Source organism: Lissotriton helveticus, chromosome 1_1 (assembly GCF_964261635.1).
Source record: "Lissotriton helveticus chromosome 1_1, aLisHel1.1, whole genome shotgun sequence".
NCBI lineage: Eukaryota > Metazoa > Chordata > Amphibia > Caudata > Salamandridae > Lissotriton > Lissotriton helveticus.
Genome location: NC_136057.1, coordinates 997083929 through 997107571, shown reverse-complemented (window position 1 = coordinate 997107571; position 23643 = coordinate 997083929). Strand labels below are relative to the sequence as shown.

Here is a 23643-nt window from a genome sequence, read left to right as displayed (position 1 = left end):
TCCCTGTAGATGAGATCCTTAAAAATTCAGCAAATATTTTGAGAACCAAGTATGACGAAGTCTGTTGTTAGATACGCTTTATGTTGGTGGTTAAAAGAGCTCTACTAAAACAAATGCTAAAACAGCAAGTTCACCAACTGCTCTGATCACCTTATTTGACACTGGGAAATATTTGTATTTCTTTGGAACAAAGTGTCCCCAGAACCATGCATTTCGTTTTGCTTTAATGGGCATCAACACATGAAAGTTATAAGGAACACTGAGATCTGAAGAATGCTCAAGTCAGTAGCCTTTCATTTTCTTGCAACTATATAACCAGACGGAGTTGTGAAAGTTTGCATGCGCTCTACGGTCAGCAGTCAATGGTGGCAGTGCTAAGAGGTTGGTGCAGCTTAGCACCATGAGGGTATCCCCTCATAACTCTCCAGGCTCCCTTTCATGAATGGATCTACAATATGAGGAGAGGAGTCGCGAGTCTGGACTCGGATGTGGGATATGTGAGCAGGAGGTTCCGGCACAGTTGCATTCGCGCTCAGGGGGTTTAGTGTGGGTTACCCACCTGACCGTTCCAACAACAAAAATCCAACCTCCGGGCCATAGGCTAGGACAGATCCTCAACAGCAACATTAGTTGCAATATTAACTAAGCAGCTACAACAACTGTACTAGCCATGTAACTAGTCCTGGTAACAAATTCCTGTCAGTTACCCATGAGACTACACCAACTTGGCAGTTATACACAATTAACTATGTTTCGAAACATTCTTTTTAAACATGCCAATTAGGCAATCTTGTAATTATATCTAATCTGTAACTTTACCACAATACTAAATACATTATCTATGTAATAAGAATAACCACTTACTATATAATAAAGTAATACCATTTAAAACATACACCAACATAAGCTGAATATGGGTAATATGTAACTTTTGTATTTGAGCATGGAAGTATATTAATTATGCAACTATAAAGTATGCAGCAATTTAAACTTCATAACAATCTGTTTATTTAACATGTAAACACATGTAGCTGTAGAACTAGCTATGTATCTCGCTACATAACCATATAAGCTATGCACATGTCTAATTATGCTAAGTGTAACTATGTAAAAGTTAAATAAGAATATCACGTCCTGTGTCTTTGCAAACACTTCATGTCAGATTCCCAAAAACCTTGGATGCTGGTGAGACCACCACTCTCACGTGATGGGTGCTAGACCTCTGAGGGAGGGGACAGCCCACGTAAAATGTAAGCTAAATTTGCAAATAGTCCCCTAGAATGAGAGTTCAAAAAGTAGCTCATGCCACACCTATTTGTACTGTGAGTGCTGTAGTTGACCCTTCCATCTCTCTGAAGAGAGGCCTGATCGAGAACGCGTAGGTCCTTCCAAACTCCAGGTTGCTGACCCGGTATGACTTATAGGTGTCTGCCAGCTGCTCTGTCAGAAAATCAGAACCTGGAAAAATGGAGAAAAATAATCGGGTGAAACATTGAGATTTCGGACACTTGTCATCTCGGCTTCATTAATCAGTTTGACATTAATTATTATTTGACATTTCGACAGATTGAGACATTTATTATTTATTTATCAGCACTGTTTCTTTACATTGAAATGACAAGTTTATCATTTACATTTTCTGTGCTTGGGGGGCCTCAGTAAGTCTCCACGTCTCTGTGGCACAGCGGGTTGAGTTGAGAGCCATAGTGACATACTGGCTTCGGCTATTGCCAATGACATGAATCTAATCTTTTGAAATCTCTCTCCGAGTTCAGAAAGGTTTTTAATTTAACTGAGTAAGCACAGTGCCTGGGACGAGGGGGTGACACCCTTAAGGCCTTGCCATAGCACCTGCAGGAATACTGCAGTTTGAGCAATATGTCTGTCTAGGACAAATGAGTTTCGCTTCTATGCCCTCAATCTTGTTTAATCTGTTTTCATCTTTTTTGGGGAAGAATATAGATAAAGCCTCATGACAAGGACCCTGGTAATCCACCTATTACCTCTTCTTCTCAGAGTTGCTGATACCCGGCCTACTGTTAACTATGGAGGGCAGAATTAACAGCGGATTGCAACCTGAGAATCTCATTAGAAATGTCAAATTACAAGAGTAATTAGTGATTAATTGCTCGATGTCTGCAGTACTTCCCCATCGCTTGATATTGCCTGTTCTTTTGTGTTGGTGTTTAGATGTGCGTGGTTAGTTGGGTGCTTGTTCAGGAGTGGTTTACGTGGCATGAGAGAAAGCACAACTCCTTTAACCCGTTCCGTACGCGAGCAATACCTTCCGGGTGCTGTGCAAAACCGTTGGTCGACGCAGCCCATCTCACTCTGTGAACTACCGCACCGCGGCGGTATGTCCGCCGTGGTAAACGGGCTAACTGTTAAGGATTAGGGCTGTCTGCACCAATTTCGAAAATTCATTACAAATGTGCAGGTATTGGATTTACTACTGAAACCAGCACATTTTGCAGAAGACAGAACACCACTGATGATCCCCAGCCATCACCCTAGGCACAAAACACGTAGCCCTACATCTTATGTACATGCAAGTAGATCACTTCTAGTCACCTCTAGGGAGAACAATAGTTATACAGCTTTACCAAGCACATCAGACCTCTCTACCAACTACTGCACTGCAAGAGCGTGGGCCTTGCCAGTTTGCACTACATACAATGGAAATTATGGTCTTACAAAGGTCCACGGGTTCTGGAGCAACACCACATAAAGAGGTATAAACTATGCGGGCTGCGCAGAGGATGCATATGCCATGTATTTGATTAAAAATACAAACCTGTACTGCCACTTTGCCACCGCCAATAAGAAAGTAAAACCAAAGGGGATGATGGACAGAGTGTTGAACATTGCAAGCACTCACCCCCAGTCAACTGATCTGGGTTTAATCTATCATCATTCTTTAGCTCACTTTGCCATCCCAGTTCAGACATGGCCGTATGCCAATCAGCCTGATCCTGTGCCTCATGGGAACAGTCCAGCCCGAACTGCCAAGCCATGTCTTCCCAGGGCCGGAAACAAGCATCCTGGGACCGGTTTAGGGCTCACAGCCCTCATCAGCCAGGCTATCCTGAATCCAGTGGCAAAGTGAGCAAGGGACCCACGTCTGAGCATACCCTGCCAACTTAGGGCGAACAAAGCAAAACCAAAGGGGATGATGGACGGAGTGTTAAACATTGCAAGCACTCACCCCCAGTCAACTGATCTGGGTTTAATCCATCATCATGCTTTAGCTCACTCCGCCACCCCAGTTCAGACATGGCCGTATGCAAATCAGTCTGACCCTGTGCCTCATGGGAACAGTCCAGCCCGAACTGCCAAGCCATGTCTTCCCTGGACCAGAAACAAGCATCCTGGGACCGGTTTCGGGCTCACAGCCCTCATCAGCCGGCTATCTTGAATCCAGTGGCAAAGTATGCACACATTCCACCAATAAATTGATGTCATTTGTACAAACATACTACAATTGACCTACTGACAAATATGATGGAATTTTTAGGGTATAATAAATATTAACATTTGCACAAAAAATGATAAAAACTGGCACTGAGTTGGAAATAAAGGACCAAAGGTTCTTTTTCCTTGAATTGAAGTGGGAGCTTCTTACCGGACACCAGTCGCCATGTTAGTAAGTAGGCAGTGGCACCTTCCACACTGCTCCAGCTGAGTAAGGCACTGTCCGATGTTGTCTCTTCTACTTCAAACGTCTCAACTTTGGGCAAATCCACTACAAAAAAAGGGAAAATACAATGACAGCTCATCGACACTGTGGAAATGTGTACTCAAAAGAAGGCCATTTAACCTAGAGAACAAACTACAAATGCAAGGCTTCAGCTCTGCGTTCTCTAACACAGAGACTGTCTCACTTTTCAGAAGGGATAAAAGTGTGTGAAGAATTAAAGAAGTGTACACACCTCAGTTCTTGTAGGCAGCGTACTGTGGAAAAGTAAATTTTGCCATGTTCTGTGTCCCTACGCCTCATCCATCATATGTTATGTGTGCATGACCAATATGCATATGTTATTCCCCATGTCCGATTAATGACGCAATTACAGTTGTGTCCCCCTCTAGTATGTCATTTTCCAGTCCTCGTGAATACTACGAATATCAGGCCTATGTGAAGTAATGTTGCCACGTTTCTCAGTGTGCACGTTATTCCATTATAAAGTCCCCGTTTCTAGGCCTCAAAAGGGCCCGGACATCAGATTCAGCTCCTGTCTCCTGAAAGCCTCGCTGAGGAGCGATACAGCCCCCACCTGTATCCTCGACCCTTCACTTACTTCCTGCCTCGCAGAGCCCGGTGCAGCTTGGCTCTGCCTCTGAGTCTGCCAAAAGTATGTTATAGTTCCAGTTATCAGTTCAGTCCTCCTTCTTTGCATTCCTAAGCCACTGAACTGCATCAATAGTTTCCGTCATTGTCTAGCCTACTCGGCTCCACGTTAGAGAAATACTGTATTAATGGTCATTTAATATTCCTCATCACGCACTACATGTAGAATAATGCATGGTCCAGTCTTAGAATCAAGTTAGCTTTTCCCCTCATGACTTCTAGTTTATATCAACATGTTCCCTAAACACCAGATACCAGATAGGGTTTAGGTACATGTCGCTCCGACCCTCCAGACTCTAGTCTCTGCTCCTAGCACAGAGTTCGTAGCCCCCAGCTTCTCCTAGTAACACGTCATTGCCAGTTTTCGCGCACCATTAGGTTAGAGGTCCCGGCTCCTTAGGTAGCCCCCTCCTATGTTTCCGCCCCATTCATGACATATTCTGTTACGTTTGCATCACATGTCTAAGTATACTCCCAGTTACACCTCTTTTTACTGTTATCTTTCGCGACTGCTACGCGTCACGCCTTCTGCTCCACCCACTGCTACGCCTACTGCAATGTAATGCTATGTGTTTGCGCTCTGTATATAAGTTGATGTATTGTTATTAAAAGTTAGCGCGCTCATCCCAGATCAAGCCCCGGCAGCTGCTGGGCCCCAGTTGTCCTGCTGGGCCCTGTCACCTCTGTTCTATGCAGGTTGTCCTGATCCTGTCCTTATGCTGTAATAAACCTGCAGAAACTCCTACTACCTCGAATCTTGACTCTTATTTTATTGAGCTATCTGTTATTCATTCATTCATTCAAAAATAGATCCGGTATTATTTATTTATATACCACATAATGGCGCCCGAATAGGGACTTGCCCTTTCCCCACGCGTCGGTGAAGCCACGCCGACCCCCTGACCCTCTGCAGCCGTGACGGAACCATACCGGCCACGTGCAGATATTTCTGCTTCAAGTATCCCTCAGGCCCACGGAGGAGACGGAGGAGGCGGTCCAGCATCCGAACGAGACGGTGGAGGAACGCGGCGAGTCCCGACCAGAGCCCAAGCCAAGAGTCCAAGGTCCGAGGTATCCGGAGGCCCACCCGTAACTGAAGTCCGAAGTTCGTCGTCCGTCGCCGTAGCAGTCCAGTCCAGTCCGAGGCCTTCCGTTCTTGCTGCCCGGTGAGTACCGTTGCTGGGGTAGTATCTAGACAGGGTCACTTTAATTGACTCTGGTCTGTGGGTTGGTGGTACACAGTCCCACAAACGAAGTGTCCACTTCGGTGGATGCGGGTTCTGACGTGTCTCTTTATGAGACCGGTAAATGTCGTACTGTTACAGCAGTGCATCCAGTAATTCTAGTCTGTTCCGTTCTCGAGAAATTCTGTTCTGTTTCTGTTCTCAGTATTCCAGGTAATATTCTGTTCGAACTGTTATTTCATAATGTTCTGCATGTATTTTAATGTTGTGGTATGAGTGCGATGTGATTTCGTGTTTTTATTGTATATTGTATTGTGTCTAGATTACAGTTCAGTCATGCCCATATTTTCCAAGTTACGTCAGTTAAAAACTAGAAAGGGTTTATTAGAAGAAGCAGTTCCTGTCCCGCCCAGGGACAGTCCAGGTCATTTTATGTATCAGAAACATGGCATAAGCGCCATATTATATCTAGATTTATGGGTAGAGTATACCAAACAGTTAGAAGAAAAGTATAGATGGCCCGTATCGGGTACATGGGATGCCGAATGTATCATGCGAGTAGAAGAAGCATTATGGAAAAAGAAAGCCAGACAGTCACAGAAAGATGCCATCGAGTTATGGCGTAAGGAAGCTCATAAAAGAACGGAAAAGGAAGTCAGAAAGTCAGAGTTAAGTAGAGAATCCCAAGAACGAGTCCAAGAAAGAGAATTAATCGAGATAGGTGAACGAGTCAAAGCCGAACAGTCAGACAGACAGAGGCATGCCCTTATTAAGGGTATGTATCCTCTGCTTGCCGAAGGCTTGCCAAAAGCAACCCCAGAGGCATCCAGTAATTTCCCGCCACCATTAGTTCCGACCAAGCTACGTCACAAACCGACCGCAGCTGATATTTTTATTTCGTCCTATTTGGACGACACAGTCCCCGAATATGCAAATCCTGTTCGCGCTCCGCCAGTCCCTGTAAATCAGGTAATTCATGCTCCTCCAGACACCGGGGTGCCCTTAACGGTACCCCCGGGTCAGCCCGCCATACAAGTCCAGCCCACGTTACAATTACCGACCTTGCCAGGACGAAGAATGTCAGTCGACGATTCTAGTCTAGGGGCCGCAGGAGGAGGTCTTCCTCAAACCCCGCCGCCACACAAGCGTTTAACATTACTCGAATTACATGCTCAAGCGTTACAGCGCACGCCCAAACATCAGTCTGTTACAGAAATCAGACAAACCCTTAACGAATGTGTCTATGATCCAGTTCCAGGCGAATATAATATGGTTTTATATTCCTTACGTGTAAGGAGAGTGACCGAGTATCTAGTCACCTTACCGAATATGAAAGAAGATCTAGACAGAATATATCGTTTCATCCGTACAGGGGATGATCCAGAAAGTATTGGCGAGATTATGTCTCAAAGGAAAGCCGAGATCCAGCTCATGATATTAAAGTTCCTGATCAATTGTCTAATAAGAGAACAAGATTACCCGTCTAAAGATCCCGCCGAAATGAGAATCCTGACAAGGTGGAGTGATAATATAGCCGAGGGTAAGCACAAGACCGTCGGTGCTATGGAGAGTATGTACAAGAAAATCCATAAGGAGATAATAAAGATACACGAACAGCGTAAAGCAGCCCAAGTAAGCGAGAAAGAAAGTATCTCTGATCCTGAAGAGGAAGACGAGAATCCCGCCAGAATAGCGTATGTAGGAAAATCTAGATGTCCAGATCGCCATTTACGCCTAGAACACAAGTCTATTTTCCATCATCCAGCTCCAGAACAAGGTTCTCTAGAACAAGTATTTCAAGTTACCGATCACATCCTGAAATCACGAATCGGTTATAGTGAATTAAGTACCATGCATGAACAAGAACTAGCCCGATCAGCAGTCCGGTGGATTACTGATTCTACCACTTTTCCAGACGAAATAGTGGCACAAATGTTTCTGAAATTGCCCCCAGCCGAGCAGCGACTGGTGGGTATGTATATGATCCAGCACCTCATTACTCTGTATGAGGGTCAACATTCTGATCCAGGCCCGTTACACGATATCCTGAACGAGTTACTCCAGTATAGATGGAGAGGTCTAGGTACCGATTTAATTAGTGTCATTCTAGAACAGCGCCACAAATATAGAACGTTTTTGAACCCGCATTTTGTTCATGTCTCACCCCCAGAAAGTAAATCATTCTACATAGACAGACAGAATCCGTTACGAGAAGTCCACCCAGTCCAAGGGGCGGGTGGCGAAATGCAACGAGTGTTTGTATACACTCCAATATCAAAGATGGAACTTCTTGAAATGAAAAAATTAATTCCCTGTCATGACAAAGATCCAGCGGGGTGCCATCGAGAATTAAAAGACATGCTCCGTATGGGAGAATACACTTACCCAGATATCATTAAAATGTTAAAGGTCCTGTTACCCGCAGGGGTGTATGAAAAGTTAAAGGAAAAAGAATGGGAGGTGGGAGAGAAAAAGATCGATTGGGCAGCTCTAGAAGCTGAAGACAAGGCACGAGTACCAGGTACCGGTCTTGGAGATAAATGTAAAGAATTACCAGAATTATTGATTCAAGTTTTACCCAGATTATTGACAACGAGGAAGGAAGACTGGGATGCAATCTCAGCCTGTAAACAGAAACAAGATGAAGATATTAGTGATTTTTATTCTAGATTTGAAAAATGTTTCAGTATCAACAGTGGTCTCAAGACAAGTAGTGAGTCATACCCTCATCTTTTTGTTACCAAATTAGTCGAGAATTCAAGTCCACAAATTAAAAATCGAGTTTTAAAAGTCGAAAGCACCTGGCAAGCTAATACCCCGTCCCAGATGCTCCAGATGCTCCAGTATCACCAGAATAGAATCAGGGAAGAGCAAGAACACGAAAGAAAACGTATGAAAGACACGAAAATGAAAGTGCTAGTTGCACAATCTGTTCCTCAAGACAGTCAGAAGAGGGGTCCGAATCAAGCCAGTCATCCTGCAGCTCCCGTTAAAGGGAACTGCAATTATTGTAAACAGCCAGGTCATTTTATAAACGAGTGTGCAGTTCTGAAACATAACATAGCTACTGGTAAGACTAAAGAAAGACCACGTCCGCCTAGACAAGAACAAGTTTCACAGATTCCTCAGCCACAGAATGCACAACAGACAGTTACAGCTCCGCAGCCTATTGCTGCAACACAGCATGTCACATCACAGATGTACCAGTATGCACAGTCCGAGTATCCAGAGTACCAGTCATATTCATGAAACAGCCTAGAGAGGGAGGTAGGCTTGCCTCTCATCGAGATACCTGTAGATCAAGAAGGTCCCTATGTTCACAGTCAAGTATTAGGGAAAGACAGAAAGTTTCTGATCGATACAGGGGCAAGTAGGACCACAATTAGTCACGCCGAAGTTCCAGGGGCTCCGCTCTCAGGCTCAAGAAATGTTTCCCTTGGATTTTCAGGAAAGCCAATAGTTAATGAGATATCAAAGCCAGTCACTCTAGAAGTAGGTCCATTGTCCCGCACTACTGATCTGTTACTTACTAAGTCATGTCCAGAAAACCTATTAGGCATTAAGACACTGAAAGAGTTAGGTGCAGTTATTTGCTGTTCCCCAGAGGGAATACGTCTGTTCCTACGTGACTTTAAGGGTCACTATGTATTACGAGATTTTGATTCAAGATTGTCTAATGTTCCACAGCACTTATGGGCGCAAGGTCCAACTGATGTAGGTTATATGCAAATCACACCCTATCGTGTGACTCTCAAACCAGGTGTAGTGTTACCCCGAATCAGACAGTACAGATTGCCACCCGAGGCTGTAGCAGCCTTATCCAAAATTATTGACGAGCTCATGGCTCAAGGAGTAGTTGTAGAAACTGACTCCAATATATGCAATTCTCCGATCATTCCAGTTATGAAACGTACTGATCCAAATGCACCCCCAGTATATCGATTAGTGATTGATTTACGAGAGCTTAATAAATGTATTATTCCTCAGTACCCAGTTGTCCCAGACATCTCTTCCCTATTAACAGCCATTGATTCCGAAGCCATGTTCTTCACTGTCATTGACCTCAAGAATGCATTTTTTAGTGTTCCAATTCATCCAGACAGCCAGTTTCTTTTCGGATTTTGTTTAAATGGAAGGAGCTATATGTTTACACGCGCTCCTCAAGGTTTCACAGAAAGCCCTAGTATTTACAGTCAAGCACTTAAGAGACAACTAGACAACATTCACATGCCAACTGACACTGCCCTGCTCCAGTATGTCGATGATCTACTGATCACAGCCCGTTCTGAACGTGACTGCGAACGAGCGTCACTTACAGTTTTGTATTTCCTTGCCGAGATGGGGCACAAGGTGTCACCTTCGAAGCTTCAATTCTGTGTCCAGCAAGTGGTATACTTAGGACACTTACTGTCCAAGAGGGGTAGGCAGTTGACACCCGACCGTATCCAGTTAATAGCGAGTCTTCCTCAGCCCAGAACCCAGAAGGAGGTACGTGCCTTTATCGGCCTTACTTCTTATTGTAGACAATGGATTCCCCAGTATGCATTTCTAGCCAAGCCACTGATACAGTTAACGACACAGGAGGCAGCCGTATCGACTGTCCTCCCTTGGACATCTGAACACACACTTAGTTTCAACGAGTTAAAGAAAGCCCTATGTCAAGCTCCAGTTCTAGCTACACCGAACTACAGTAAGCCTTTTACACTTTTCGTTACTGAACGCGAAGGTACAGCATTATCTGTTCTCACACAAGATCAAGCAGGACAATACAAGCCCTGTGCTTATTTTTCGAGCACATTAGATCCAGTCGCCCAGGCGTTGCCTGCGTGCCTCAAGTCAGTTGCAGCCACAGCACTAGCTATCAGACAAAGTGATTCCATAGTTTTAGGACACTCCCTGACAGTACAAGTTCCACACTCCGTAGAAGTTCTTTTAAACCGAACACAAACGCAGCACTTGACAATTGCACGTTTAACAGGTTATGAATTGACACTGTTCCAGCCACACATAGAAATTAGACGCTGCAACGTCCTGAATCCTGCTACACTGTTACCATCAGTTAATTCAAATCCTGACCCACATGACTGTGTGGAAGTAGTTAATATTACGACAAAGCCAAGACAAGACCTGACAGATATTCCGTTACCAGATCCCGACCTGACACTTTATGTGGATGGTTCATGTATGAGAACTAGTACAGGAGAACTAGTCGCCGCGTATGCAGTAACTACCGACACCGAAGTTATTGAAACACACCGTATTGATACCCTGTCTGCTCAAGCAGCAGAGCTAGTCGCTCTGACACAAGCCTGTATACACGCCAAGAACCTGAAAGTTAATGTTTACACAGATTCACGTTACGCATTCGGAGTTGTACACGACTTCGGAGTGCTCTGGCAGGAGAGAGGTTTCATGACTTCTCATGGAACCAAGATTCAGCATGGTCTCCTTATTCAAGCCCTGTTAGATGCCATACATTTACCGACATCTATCGCTATCATGAAGTGCAAAGCACATACGAAAGTCACTGACATTATTTCCCAAGGTAATGATCTAGCAGACCGCACAGCCAAGCTTACAGCACAGACTCCAGACAGTCCAGTTAACCTAACACACACTCCAGATCCGATTACATGCATGACAGTTAAGGACCCTACACAAGACGTCATAGATATACAGTTACATGCTACTCCTGAAGAAATCAAGAAATGGTCCGAACAAGGAGGGGTCCAGACAGATCAAGGATGGTTAACGAAGGGTAGAGCCACATGGTTTCTCCCCGATTCTATGGTTCAAGTCATTATCAATACCGCACATAGTCCAGCACATTTAGGAGAAAAAGCTATGTTAGACAGTATCCAGAACATTTGGTTCAACAAGCATTTACGAGCTGCAGCCAAGCAGAAAGTCCGCACCTGTATGATATGTTGTCAGTTTAACCCAGGTAAAAGTGTCCCGGTGGAACAAGGTGGTTTCCAGCCCCCTGACCACCCTTTTGAGGTCCTCCAGATGGATTATATTCAGATGGAGCGATGTCGAGGTTTCAAGTATGTCCTTGTAGTCGTATGCGCTTTGTCCAGGTGGACAGAAGCATATCCAGTCCCAGATTACACAGCCGCGACCACTGCCAAGCAGTTGGTTCGTGAATTTTTCCCTAGGTATGGACTCCCTAGAGTCGTATATTCTGATAACGGTCAGCCATTCTCCTCAGAGTTAATGAAGCATGTTTCCCTGTTGTTAGGGTACCAGTGGAAGTTCCATTGTGTACGCCATCCTGAAGCAGCCGGTCTAGTCGAGAGACATAATCAGACCCTGAAAATCCGTATTGCCAAAGTCTGTAAAGAAAAAGGTGTGGACTGGCTAGTAGCTCTGCCAGTCGCTTTGTTTTATATGCGCATGGTCGCACATTCCAGATCAGGTCTGTCCCCGTATGAGGTCGTATTCGGCCGCCCCCCTAACATGTGGGGTACTCCTAGACCCCGAAGTATTACCGATGTTTCATGTAATATGTTGACAGATTACCTAGCTTCCTTGATGTCTGCCCTCAACTCATGTCGTTCACAGGTTGCTGCCGCCTTTCCAGACAATACCGAGGTGGCACCACATGAAATCGTTCCAGGTTCCCTTGTGATGATCCGAAATTTTGACAGATCAAGTCCGCTGGAGCCTCGTTGGAAAGAGCCACGTCAGGTCCTCCTCACCACCCGTACTGCCGTCAAGTTGGAAGGCAGAAAAGGATGGATCCACCTTTCTCATGTAAAACTTTTCAATGGATTGAAACCCGTCTCCAAGAACATTTCCCAGGATTCCCAGGATTTTAAAAACTGTCAAGACATTGTTTTAAAGGACTGTCCCGCACAAGACATTATTACAACCCCTCCCTTGTTAGAGAAAACTCCGCAACAGGAGTATAAGTTAAAGCTCAGGTCTAGTAAAATAAGTCAGTCAGTTTGATTGTATAAGTCCTCCCCTAGGTGAAACGGTTAGATTGTTTCTGACATGTATAAAATAGACCCCCATAGTGAGAGAGTCAGTCAAAGTTCAATCAGATGTATCGTTTTTCTGAGTTTCATATTATTCATCAGCATTTTGATTTCCTGCACCAGCTATGCGTTCTATCTGTATTTTCCAGTTCCTCATGCTAATATGTCTGCTAATGCTACAGTAGAACACACGTTTAGTGATCTGCCTCCTCACGAATATTCATACCGCCTCGCTATGCGCAACAACACATTTATCCGTATGTTACATTACTCACACCAGACCAGCAATGCCACTAATTGTTGGGTGTGTGGTCGACTCCCCCCTTTCCAGACCCCGAAGGGAGTTCTGCCACTCTTTCCTTATCCATTCTCACACAATGGTTCGTGTGGAGCATGGTCCACGTTAACGTCATCCTCAACAGATATGCCTTTTCTTAACAGTACATGTTTTCCAGACAAGCAAGGTTTCCCCCACAGAACAGGTTTAGATCTAGAAAATGAAGTATATAATTTAGGTAATTATTCGTCGAATTTCATGGTCCTGAATGTTCAGTCTGATACTACTCCAGACTTACCTGCTATTTCAGTACTACCAGTCAAAGGTGAATTATGTGTCCGTAATTATGGTTCCGTACACGTAGGATATAGTGAATGTACTACTGTTATCCAGTATAGTGACAGTGGGAAATCTGTTTTCAAAGCTTCACGTCATTCTTATTTTATTTGTGGTCAGACCGCATATGTTCGTCTGCCCCTCGATTGGGAGGGAACCTGTTACATTGCCTTCCTACTGCCACCTGTTTTTCTAGCCCCATCTGATTATCACAGAAACACACATCTAGTACACATTAGACATAGAAGGGAGTCCCCAATTGTCGATTATACTGAAACTGCTCTAGAACAGTATACAGATTTCAATAAAGGTTTCTTCTTCTTTGTAGGACCTGTCCAGAATAGTAAACTGATCCGTAGGTTAACAAGAACCCTTGAAGCTGTAGTAAATGAGACTGCCTCTGCTCTAGGTAACTTAACCGAAGAACAATCTGCTATGAGATTTGTCGTTTTGCAAAATCGTCTCGTCCTTGACGTCATACTGGCCGATAGGGGCGGGGCCTGTAGAGTCATCGGATCTAGTTGCTGCATTTTCATTCCAAATAACGCGCCGTCTGTTTATTCAGCTATAACCAGACTCCATAAAATTGCCCATCTGTTACACCAAGATCCAGGCACCTGGACATGGTCTGGTTGGTTCTGGAATATAATTTCCGCATGGGGATGGAAAGTCCTGTCCTTTCTAAGTATAGCAGTAGCGATCATATTTAGCTGCTGCCTCTGTATACAATGTGGCCCTGCGATTTGCGGCATTTGTGCTACCTCTTGTATTCCTAGTCCCAAGCCCCGTTCTAAATCCCGTTCCAAGACAATTCGAGACGAGCAAATGATACTGTATGAAATGATAGATGGTATCATGAAAATTGATGTTTCCTGATGGAAACGTAGTGACAAGGAGGGAATGTGGAAAAGTAAATTTTGCCATGTTCTGTGTCCCTACGCCTCATCCATCATATGTTATGTGTGCATGACCAATATGCATATGTTATTCCCCATGTCCGATTAATGACGCAATTACAGTTGTGTCCCCCTCTAGTATGTCATTTTCCAGTCCTCGTGAATACTACGAATATCAGGCCTATGTGAAGTAATGTTGCCACGTTTCTCAGTGTGCACGTTATTCCATTATAAAGTCCCCGTTTCTAGGCCTCAAAAGGGCCCGGACATCAGATTCAGCTCCTGTCTCCTGAAAGCCTCGCTGAGGAGCGATACAGCCCCCACCTGTATCCTCGACCCTTCACTTACTTCCTGCCTCGCAGAGCCCGGTGCAGCTTGGCTCTGCCTCTGAGTCTGCCAAAAGTATGTTATAGTTCCAGTTATCAGTTCAGTCCTCCTTCTTTGCATTCCTAAGCCACTGAACTGCATCAATAGTTTCCGTCATTGTCTAGCCTACTCGGCTCCACGTTAGAGAAATACTGTATTAATGGTCATTTAATATTCCTCATCACGCACTACATGTAGAATAATGCATGGTCCAGTCTTAGAATCAAGTTAGCTTTTCCCCTCATGACTTCTAGTTTATATCAACATGTTCCCTAAACACCAGATACCAGATAGGGTTTAGGTACATGTCGCTCCGACCCTCCAGACTCTAGTCTCTGCTCCTAGCACAGAGTTCGTAGCCCCCAGCTTCTCCTAGTAACACGTCATTGCCAGTTTTCGCGCACCATTAGGTTAGAGGTCCCGGCTCCTTAGGTAGCCCCCTCCTATGTTTCCGCCCCATTCATGACATATTCTGTTACGTTTGCATCACATGTCTAAGTATACTCCCAGTTACACCTCTTTTTACTGTTATCTTTCGCGACTGCTACGCGTCACGCCTTCTGCTCCACCCACTGCTACGCCTACTGCAATGTAATGCTATGTGTTTGCGCTCTGTATATAAGTTGATGTATTGTTATTAAAAGTTAGCGCGCTCATCCCAGATCAAGCCCCGGCAGCTGCTGGGCCCCAGTTGTCCTGCTGGGCCCTGTCACCTCTGTTCTATGCAGGTTGTCCTGATCCTGTCCTTATGCTGTAATAAACCTGCAGAAACTCCTACTACCTCGAATCTTGACTCTTATTTTATTGAGCTATCTGTTATTCATTCATTCATTCAAAAATAGATCCGGTATTATTTATTTATATACCACAGTACAAATCCAGTTTACACTTTCAGAAATGTCGTAGATAAATGAAGATAGAATTGTTGATCAGCCTCCCTCTCCATCTCTTTCAGCCTAACCAACCCTGTATTACCTACTCAACATTCGACTTATACTACACTCCACATTCCGTACATATGCCATCATACAGTTAAGCTAGGCAAAAACATAACCAGTCTAAGCTATAGCGCTTTCTTATTAGGGCAAGGATATTACACTATCCCTTTCCTTGTAAATGTAAAACAAGTTTAGCACCACCATATTTAATACTGAGCTGCTCCAGGAAAACTCAAACACAACTATTACACCAAACTACCCTTCCACTAAACATATGCTGCAAAATTAAATTGCAACTAACACTCTAAAATCACTACCAACAACTACCAACCAAATTACAACCCACAAAGCCTTCAGCCCATGTATCAACCATTGCTAATCTTCAGTGGCGGTCCCTGCCTTTGCTGTCCGCGGCCGCGTGGGTGGAGCCACCCCCAAAACTTGTGCCGTACAGGGCGGACCATCCCCACCCCTTGTAACACCACTGCTAATCACTTACACTGACCATGAGCAATCAACAACAATCATGAATACAACGGTAAAACATCTAACAACTTTGAGGTCATCTGTAAAAGATCTTTAAAGGAGCCATCCAGTCAATAATGTCACAATGTGTCAAAACCCAAGCAAAGGCCATCAAACAAAACACAATTCTAGCATGCTTATTGTTGTGTGATGATGTGGGACTAGGCAACGAGAATGACCTTTCGCTCCTCACTGAATGGCCTCTTTAACAAATGTCAGCAAAACAAGGGCACCGCTGCACTTGACCCAGCACATATTTCTGCACTACTGGCACTAGCCATGTAATTAGCAAGTGTTGGGTGTGATACTACTGGGTCTTCAAAAACTAACTATAAGCCATCTTAAAAGCTGCTGATTGTCTGCAGATAGGCATTTACAATGTCAAAAAAAATTCAACATGGCTAATGTAGGAAACTGGGCTTTTGTTGCAGTAGTTCCCCCACTTTGTTCCTGGAATCTGATGCAACTTTGACTGAAGTACACTGGGTTCCTGCTCATCAGGTCCCAAGTGCCAGTGCTCTTTTCCCAAACCAAGTAAACTGATCAGTTGATCCCCAATCGACCAGGTCTTTAGCACCTCTGTAAATCCCTAGTAAGTGGTACCCCTGGTAGCTAGGGCATAGGTATTAAAGAAGGTCCCTAAGAGCTGCACCATATATTCCACCACTCTAAGGGCCACAGTGCAAAAGGGACAAATGATAGACAGAATGCTGAACAATGCAAACATTTACCCCCAGTCACAAAGATCTGGGTTTAATCCATCGATCGTTTGCTCACCACGCCAACCCAGTTTGGACCCAGCCATATGCAAATCAGTCTTGACCCTGTTCCTCATGGGAACAGTCCAGCCCGAACTGCCAAGCCAGGTCCTCACTAAAACGGAAACAAGCACCCTGGGACCACTTAGGGAAACAAATGCAAAAGCAACAAATGATGGACAGGATGCTGAACAATGCCAACATTCACCCCCAGTCACAAAGAACTGGGTTTAATCCATTGTTCTTTTGCTCAGCACGCCACCCCAGTTTGGACCCAGCCAAATGCTAAGTGGGAACAAAATGTCCAGACGTGGGTCCCTTGCTCACTGTACCACTGGATTCAAGCTAGCCTAGCTGATGAGGGGTAAATACCCCAAAACCGTTCCCAGGATGCTTGTTTCTGTTCCAGAGAGGATCTGGCTTGGCAGTTCGGGCTGGACTGTTCCCATGAGGAACAGGGTAAAGACTGATTTGCATATGACTGGGTGTAAACTGGGGTGGCATGGTGAGCAAAATAATGATGGATTTAACCCAGATCTCTTGACTGGGGGTGAATGTATCATTCATTCAGCATTCCATCCATCATTTGTCTGTGTAACACTCTAAGTGACCCAGCAACAAACTCTTTGCAGGCTGTGTGAAAAGTACCCTAAAATGTATAACACTGCATGCAATATTTGTAAGTCACCCCTTACAGCCCTAAGACAGGATGCATTATATTACATCTGAAGACATATACCTGCATGAGCAGATATGCCCCATGTGGGCTAGTTTTAGTGCTGACAGTACAACTGAACAGGAAACCCATCTCAAGGTATGTACTGCGCATTGGTCAAAACTAATCATGGCTTCGCTGAAACCTATGGTGTACATTATAAAACAGCTCATATTAATAAACACACACTGATTCCAGTGATGGATTTATTAATACATGCACCCAGAACCCTATTAGCACTCTAGTGTGCTGGCTGAGTGGCTGGGCCAGTCAGGGCTGCCATCACAGACAAGTTTCTGACCACCTAGGAGGTGAAAGAAATGCTCTCAGAGGTCAGACACAATGCCTGCGCTGGCGGGAAGTGTTTAACCCCATCCCCCAGCCTTTGATATGTGACCCAAGGCTTCCCAAGACAGGGGAAATGCCACCCCCTGGCCTGGGCCCATTTGGCAACAAGACAGGTTGGAAAATTAGTCAGTCAGGAGGCGTGTTCATCCTCAGGCTAGTCCCACACCTAAGGTGGGCTACCTGAAGTGACCATGACTAGGAACATTTCACCATCTAGGTTTTTGGTGGAAGTAGGTCCTCTGGATCAGGGTTATGCCCCCTTCCCACAGGAAGTGGTCAAATAGATGGTGTAATCGCCCTAAAGGTAAGTAGCCCATTGGCTACCACTTTACACTCCCTATATCGCCCCTGAATACAGTATTTAGGTGGCACCCCTGATATTAAGACCAGAGATTTCAACGGACACAAAGAAGGAGTGGACAAAGAAGACTACTGACCCGAAACAGAGGCGCACGACTGACTTGGCATCAACACTGACAGCCTGCCTGCTTCATCTGACCATCTTGGAGCAAACAACTTGCTCTGCCACTATGCAGACTCCAAGAAACCTGGAGGGCTGCCAGTGCTTTCCCAATTGCCAAAGAAACTCCCTTGGAGAAGAGGAGCTACTCCTTTGCAGCAGCAAACACCAAAGAAGCAAAGTCCGGTACACCGACCTGCAGCTCACTGGGACTACAGACTCTGCAGCCACCCAGGAATAGGATGCAGTGCTCCCACAGGTCAGATCCCTCCTCCCTCCAAGTGTGGGGACTCCACGACTGACCAGAACCGCACAGCACCAATACCTGGGGTACTGAACACCCTTGCAGTAAACAAGGCTTCTTGTCTCCATACCGGATACCAATGCAAAGGAAGACCAAAATGCACATCAATGGACTACAGGGACAGTGAGACCCAAACTGAGAGTGGCCCAGCTGTCCTGTTTGCACCCTTCTGCAGCAACCAAAGCCAATGAGTGATTCCCTGACAGCTGCCACCACCTCAAAGCACCTCTGCACCCGTTCCCCACAGCCTTAGCAAGGAGAATGTCAAAGTGCCCTTGGGGTTTTGAGATCCACTAGAGCTGAGCCCATCTTTGAGTGTGGCCAGGCTGGACTTGCAGTCGCCGCTTGCAGCCTCTTTCTGCAGGCCCTCTTCCAACCATGAGTAACTTTAGCACAGAACCCAAAGCCAAAAGACACCACTGCACCGAGCCCTATAGCCCGAGAAGAAGTGGACTAATGGTGTACCTACATGCCCAAGCATCTCAAAGGTCGAATCCCCCTGCGGGTTCTCTTGAACTGGTACCCCAGGCCCAGCTTGCAGCCTCTGTCTGATCAGACCGTTCCCTTTGAAGTGAATGGGGCACCCGACGAAGTAACACATCGCTGCACCCAGAACCACCAGAGCCTCCCAATGTGACCAGTTGGTGTGGCCTTGAACCGTGCCACATATGCACCTTAAGTCCAGAAGAGCAGTCCTGTAAGTTGTTGTTAAGTGCTTAAATGCAGTCCCTTTTTATTACATTACCGATCCCCAAAATTACTTACCTGATTATCTTGGTATCTAAATTCTTATAAAAATAAGTTCTATTTTTATAAATTTGTGTTGGATTTAATTACCGAGTATGTCTCACTGCCTTTGTGAGTGCAATAAATGCTTAGCAGTACCCTTCGATATGCCTAACTGCTCGCCCTCACTACCATAAGAGAGAGCATTTGGGGTGTCATTTGTGCCTCTGTAAACCAGTTGGCATTTGCCTGGACTCTTGAAACAGTGTGCCTCTTTTTGGTCTATTATATAAAGAGCCAGCTTCCTACAACGGTCACTATTCAATAGATAGAAGATTACAAAGAAAATATATCAAAATACTTGCAGGAAAGAAGCTTACACTAATATGGCCTCACAAGGTGCGTGGCTGACCATCCAACATGGTGGAAGTGTAGTAGAGGAGCTCCCATATGGGCCTGCCAAATCATACATAATCCAGGCTGCTGCTGCTACCTCCTGTCTGCACATTTAGGGAGGGGGGGGGGGGGGACAGGCAAGGGAGCAGGACGGTTGAAGGGGCTGCAGGGGTGCGCCCAAGATTCCAGGCGACAACCTTGAGAGCGGGCATCAGCCTGCACGCAGAGCAAAGCGGCAGGTCTTGGATGGATCCGGCAAAACGAGGCTTACTGGTGGAAGAGGTGCCTGCAGTCACCCAAAGGTGAGGAGATGGGTGTCCAATACCCATTGGTGGAGTGGATAGTGAGGACCCCACCCAGAGGGGGAACCCGGCCAGCTGGCGGTGGGCTGAGTAGTGCTGTCCCATCCCCGGCCCAATATCCACCTGCAGCCGAGGCCCGAATTGGATAGGCTCAACCACACCATTGCTGGAATGCACTGCTGGAGAACCAATGGGGGGACACCTGGAGCTAGATCTGGTGGGGGGGGAGGCAAACACTGCTGCTCATGCCAGCTTGGAGCTCAGGGGGTCAGGCAAGCCATGAGCAGACCACACCCTTTACTGGAGGAGAGTGAGGGAGTACACCCCAGTCTAGAAGATTGGGACTTGTGCTGCCAACTCCCCATAGGGCTGTCAGTTGGGGTCCTGTGTCCACCCAGTGAGAACTATTGTGACTGCATGTGCTGCCTCAAGGCCTCATGGGACCTGCGGCCGTGACCTATCACTGCCATTTCTGCAGAGTCTGGGCCTTGTTTGGAGGGCCATTCTGGTGAGCTACATCATGGGGAAGTCCAAACCAGCTAAACCATTGCCTCCTCAGGCCACTCCTGCAATGAGAACTACCGGCCTGGATGAGTCTACACAGGCCCTGGCCCCCTCCGAGATATCACCACAATGCAGCGACACCACCGAGATTCTCTTGGCGATTGGAGATGTCTGTATGACCCTGGAGCAAAAAATTGACACGCTAGCCAAAGACTTGAATATACTGCAGGAAGGACCAAAAAAACTGAAATATAAATTACACATAATGGACACCATCCTTGCTAAGCTCATGCCACAGTCGAAAGCTACATCCCAAGAACTATGTGCACTATCGGAATATGTAAAACTCGAAGAACACCGAACTGAGGATGCCGAGGGTAGGGCGTGGCGTAATAACCCCCGCATCATGTGCCTGCCAGAAAAAAAGGAGGGCTCCAACTCCACGGCCATCATTGAGGGCTGGTGGGGGGAACGGCTATGTACCTGTGGCCTTTCCTCCATGTACGCTGTGGAGCGTGCCCACCGGATTCCATCCGCCCACTCCGGGGGCCCATCCGAGGCCCATTGTGGCAAAACTCCTAAACTATGCTCTTCTCGAACTTTATCCTGGCAGTTCAAAACCAGAGGGTGTCCTTTTTGGCTGTTAAGAGGCAATTAAGAGAACTTGACCTGAAGTATGCTCTACTTTTCCCAGCAAAGCTCAAAGTAATAACAAACCAAGACACACAAGAGAAGGCCTGGGTCTGGATTGACTGCTTCCAGGCAGGTTCTGGAGGCAGGAGGGTGGCTGTAGACTCTTCTCGAAGATGACGGCGGGAAGTGGGATCTTGCCGGGCTGGAAGGAGGAGGGGAAGACCCATGGGGTGACCCTACACCGCAGCTAGTTAAAGATGACAGAATAATGACGGTGGCCATGGCAGTGGCATTCCAGATCGAGCGACCTTTACTATGGTCCGGAGAATCAGGAATTGACTGGTCTGGCTCAGAGAAGAGCGAATCCTCCAGGATTCTACTCTGGGTGAGCCTGCAGATAGCAGATGAACTGGTGTAGGACCGTCTCCGGGAACTCTTGCTGTGCTGACAGACTCCTGGGGCACCTATTCACCTTCAACAGGAGGTCAGGGCTCTTGACCAGTTTCCCATCCCACCGTCTCCTCCCGCCGGAGGAGGGGTGAAACTACGGCCAAAGCCTAGGTCGCTTGTTTCTTGCCCAATTGTAACTGAATACGTCCCTCCCACCAGTAACACTTTCATGTAGGAGCCCCCATCCATCCGTTCTAGTCCCAACCCCCTCAGAATATGCAGCATAATGCCCCGGATTCACAATACACAAATGTCTGCTGTCCCCAATGGTTTGGACAGCTCATTTGTTTGTATTTGTCTGTCATTGTTTCCTAGACAGACTAGAAGATGTTGAAGAATGTTAAGTTATTGGCACCTGTTGGAAGTGGAGGTCCCTGTCGCTTACGGCCGCCACCAAATGCTGGAGGTGTGCGTCCCCGACCCCTCGCTTCAACGTTAGGCTAAGTAAGGACGTCTGAGATAGCCCTGCTCACCATGAGTAGCCAGGCTTATCTCCAAGGCACACGTGTTCAGTATGTGCAACCACGCTCACAGTAACCCCATGATGTCATCACAAATAGACTCCACACGAGTACTGATAAAATTAGTATAATCTTTATATAATCAATTATGCGATACGACCACACGATACAAAATCAACATATAAGAATGGGTAGTATTCTTTCCGGTGGTTTGGTAGGTTCTAATCCCCGCCACCGCTTCTAACCAACAGTTAAGCTCACGTCTAACCGTTTCCAAAAGGTTAGGCCCGTCGTATTGCTAGAATCACACAAAAGGAAACAAATACTGCAATGCGTAACAATTTTTTCTTATACTGTGCAACAGAGAAACAATGCCATACGTAGCTCCACAGTCCTGTAATTTGCAATTGAAGGGATAATGCAATGCGTATCACCCCCAGCATGCCCTGTACCAGGAAGAAGCAATGCGTCACGCTACAATCCTGTACGGTGCAATGAAGAAATAATTCACTGTGCCACGTTATACTCAGATACTGTGCACTGAAGAAATAATGCAATGCGCCACGTTACAATTAGGTAATATGCAAGGGAGAAAATAATGCAGTGCGTAGCACACCAAGCATACAGTTTGTCAGGCACAAATTAGATCAGGCGTCATACGACAGTTCGATAGTTTGTTAGCAGTAATAATGCACAGTGTAATACAACAGTTGTACGTGCTCCGTTAACAGTGACCCCGCTATGGATCAAATGATGACACAAAGGTACTGCTTCCCACTCTGGCCCCAGTACTGGCCCGTCTTGGGTACACACAGGCCGGGATCCGAGCCGAAGCAACGGCTCACGCAGCTGACTGAAGCAGGAAGCCGAGAGAGTGTCCCTCCGGGCCCGCACCCCACTCCAGGTGTTGATCCACGTTACCTGGGGGGACACGATCCCACTCTCCTCCCCAACGTCAGCGACTCGGGCCTTGATCCAGAACTCCATCCTGGGCTGCGGCGGACTCGGGGGGAGGCTTAGCTCTTCCATGGCTGCCAGTCCGGGCCAGTGCTGATTGAGTCCGAGGGCCCCAATGACTTGGCCCTCACTCCGGCAGTCTCAGTCCAGACCAAGACGCGCCATCAGCACTGTGGAGACTTTACTTCAATTCAGTGCACACCCTAACCAGGCACTCCCCACTAGCACCTCAGGTTGCACTTTGACATGCACACCACACGTCCAAGACTCGTCTCTTCTCTGGTGCTCACGACGATCCGCCGCTCTTCACCAACGCTTCGCTTGCACTTCAACACGCACCCTGCATGTTCGAGCCTCTCCTCTTCTCCCGGTGCACACAATGTCCAGGCGCTCTTCACCAATGCCCTGGCTGCACCACGACAAACACTCTTGCGCATCTGAGTCTCAGCTCTTCTTCCGGTGCACATGATGTCCAGGCGCTCTTCCCTAACGCCCTGGCTGCACCATGACAAGCACTCTTGCACATAGGAGACTCGTTTCTTCTTTTGGTGCCTACTAGGCCCCGGCGCTCTTCACCAACACCCGGGCTGCCCCACGACACGCACCCTTGCATGTCCGAGACTCACTTCTTCCGTTGGTGCACAAGATGTCCAGGCGCTCCCCACCAATGACCTGGCTGCACCACGACACGCACACTGTGCGTCCGAGTCTCGCTTTTTCCTTTGGTGCACACGAGGCCCAGGCGCTCTTCACCAACACCTGGGCTGCACCACAACACG

The 23643-nt window shown here is 46.5% G+C and overlaps 1 protein-coding gene across 1 annotated transcript in view; it reads right to left on the bottom strand.

Moving 5' to 3' along the window:
- Positions 1-23643, bottom strand: part of LOC144763327 (uncharacterized) — a 1153250-nt gene that overhangs the window by 873170 nt on the left and 256437 nt on the right. The window contains exons 18-19 of the mRNA XM_078648815.1: positions 3623-3742; positions 1312-1458 (exon numbers count right to left, since the gene is read on the bottom strand). Of these exons, the coding sequence (XP_078504941.1) occupies positions 1312-1458; positions 3623-3742 (267 nt within the window). The remainder of the gene's footprint in view (positions 1-1311; positions 1459-3622; positions 3743-23643) is intronic.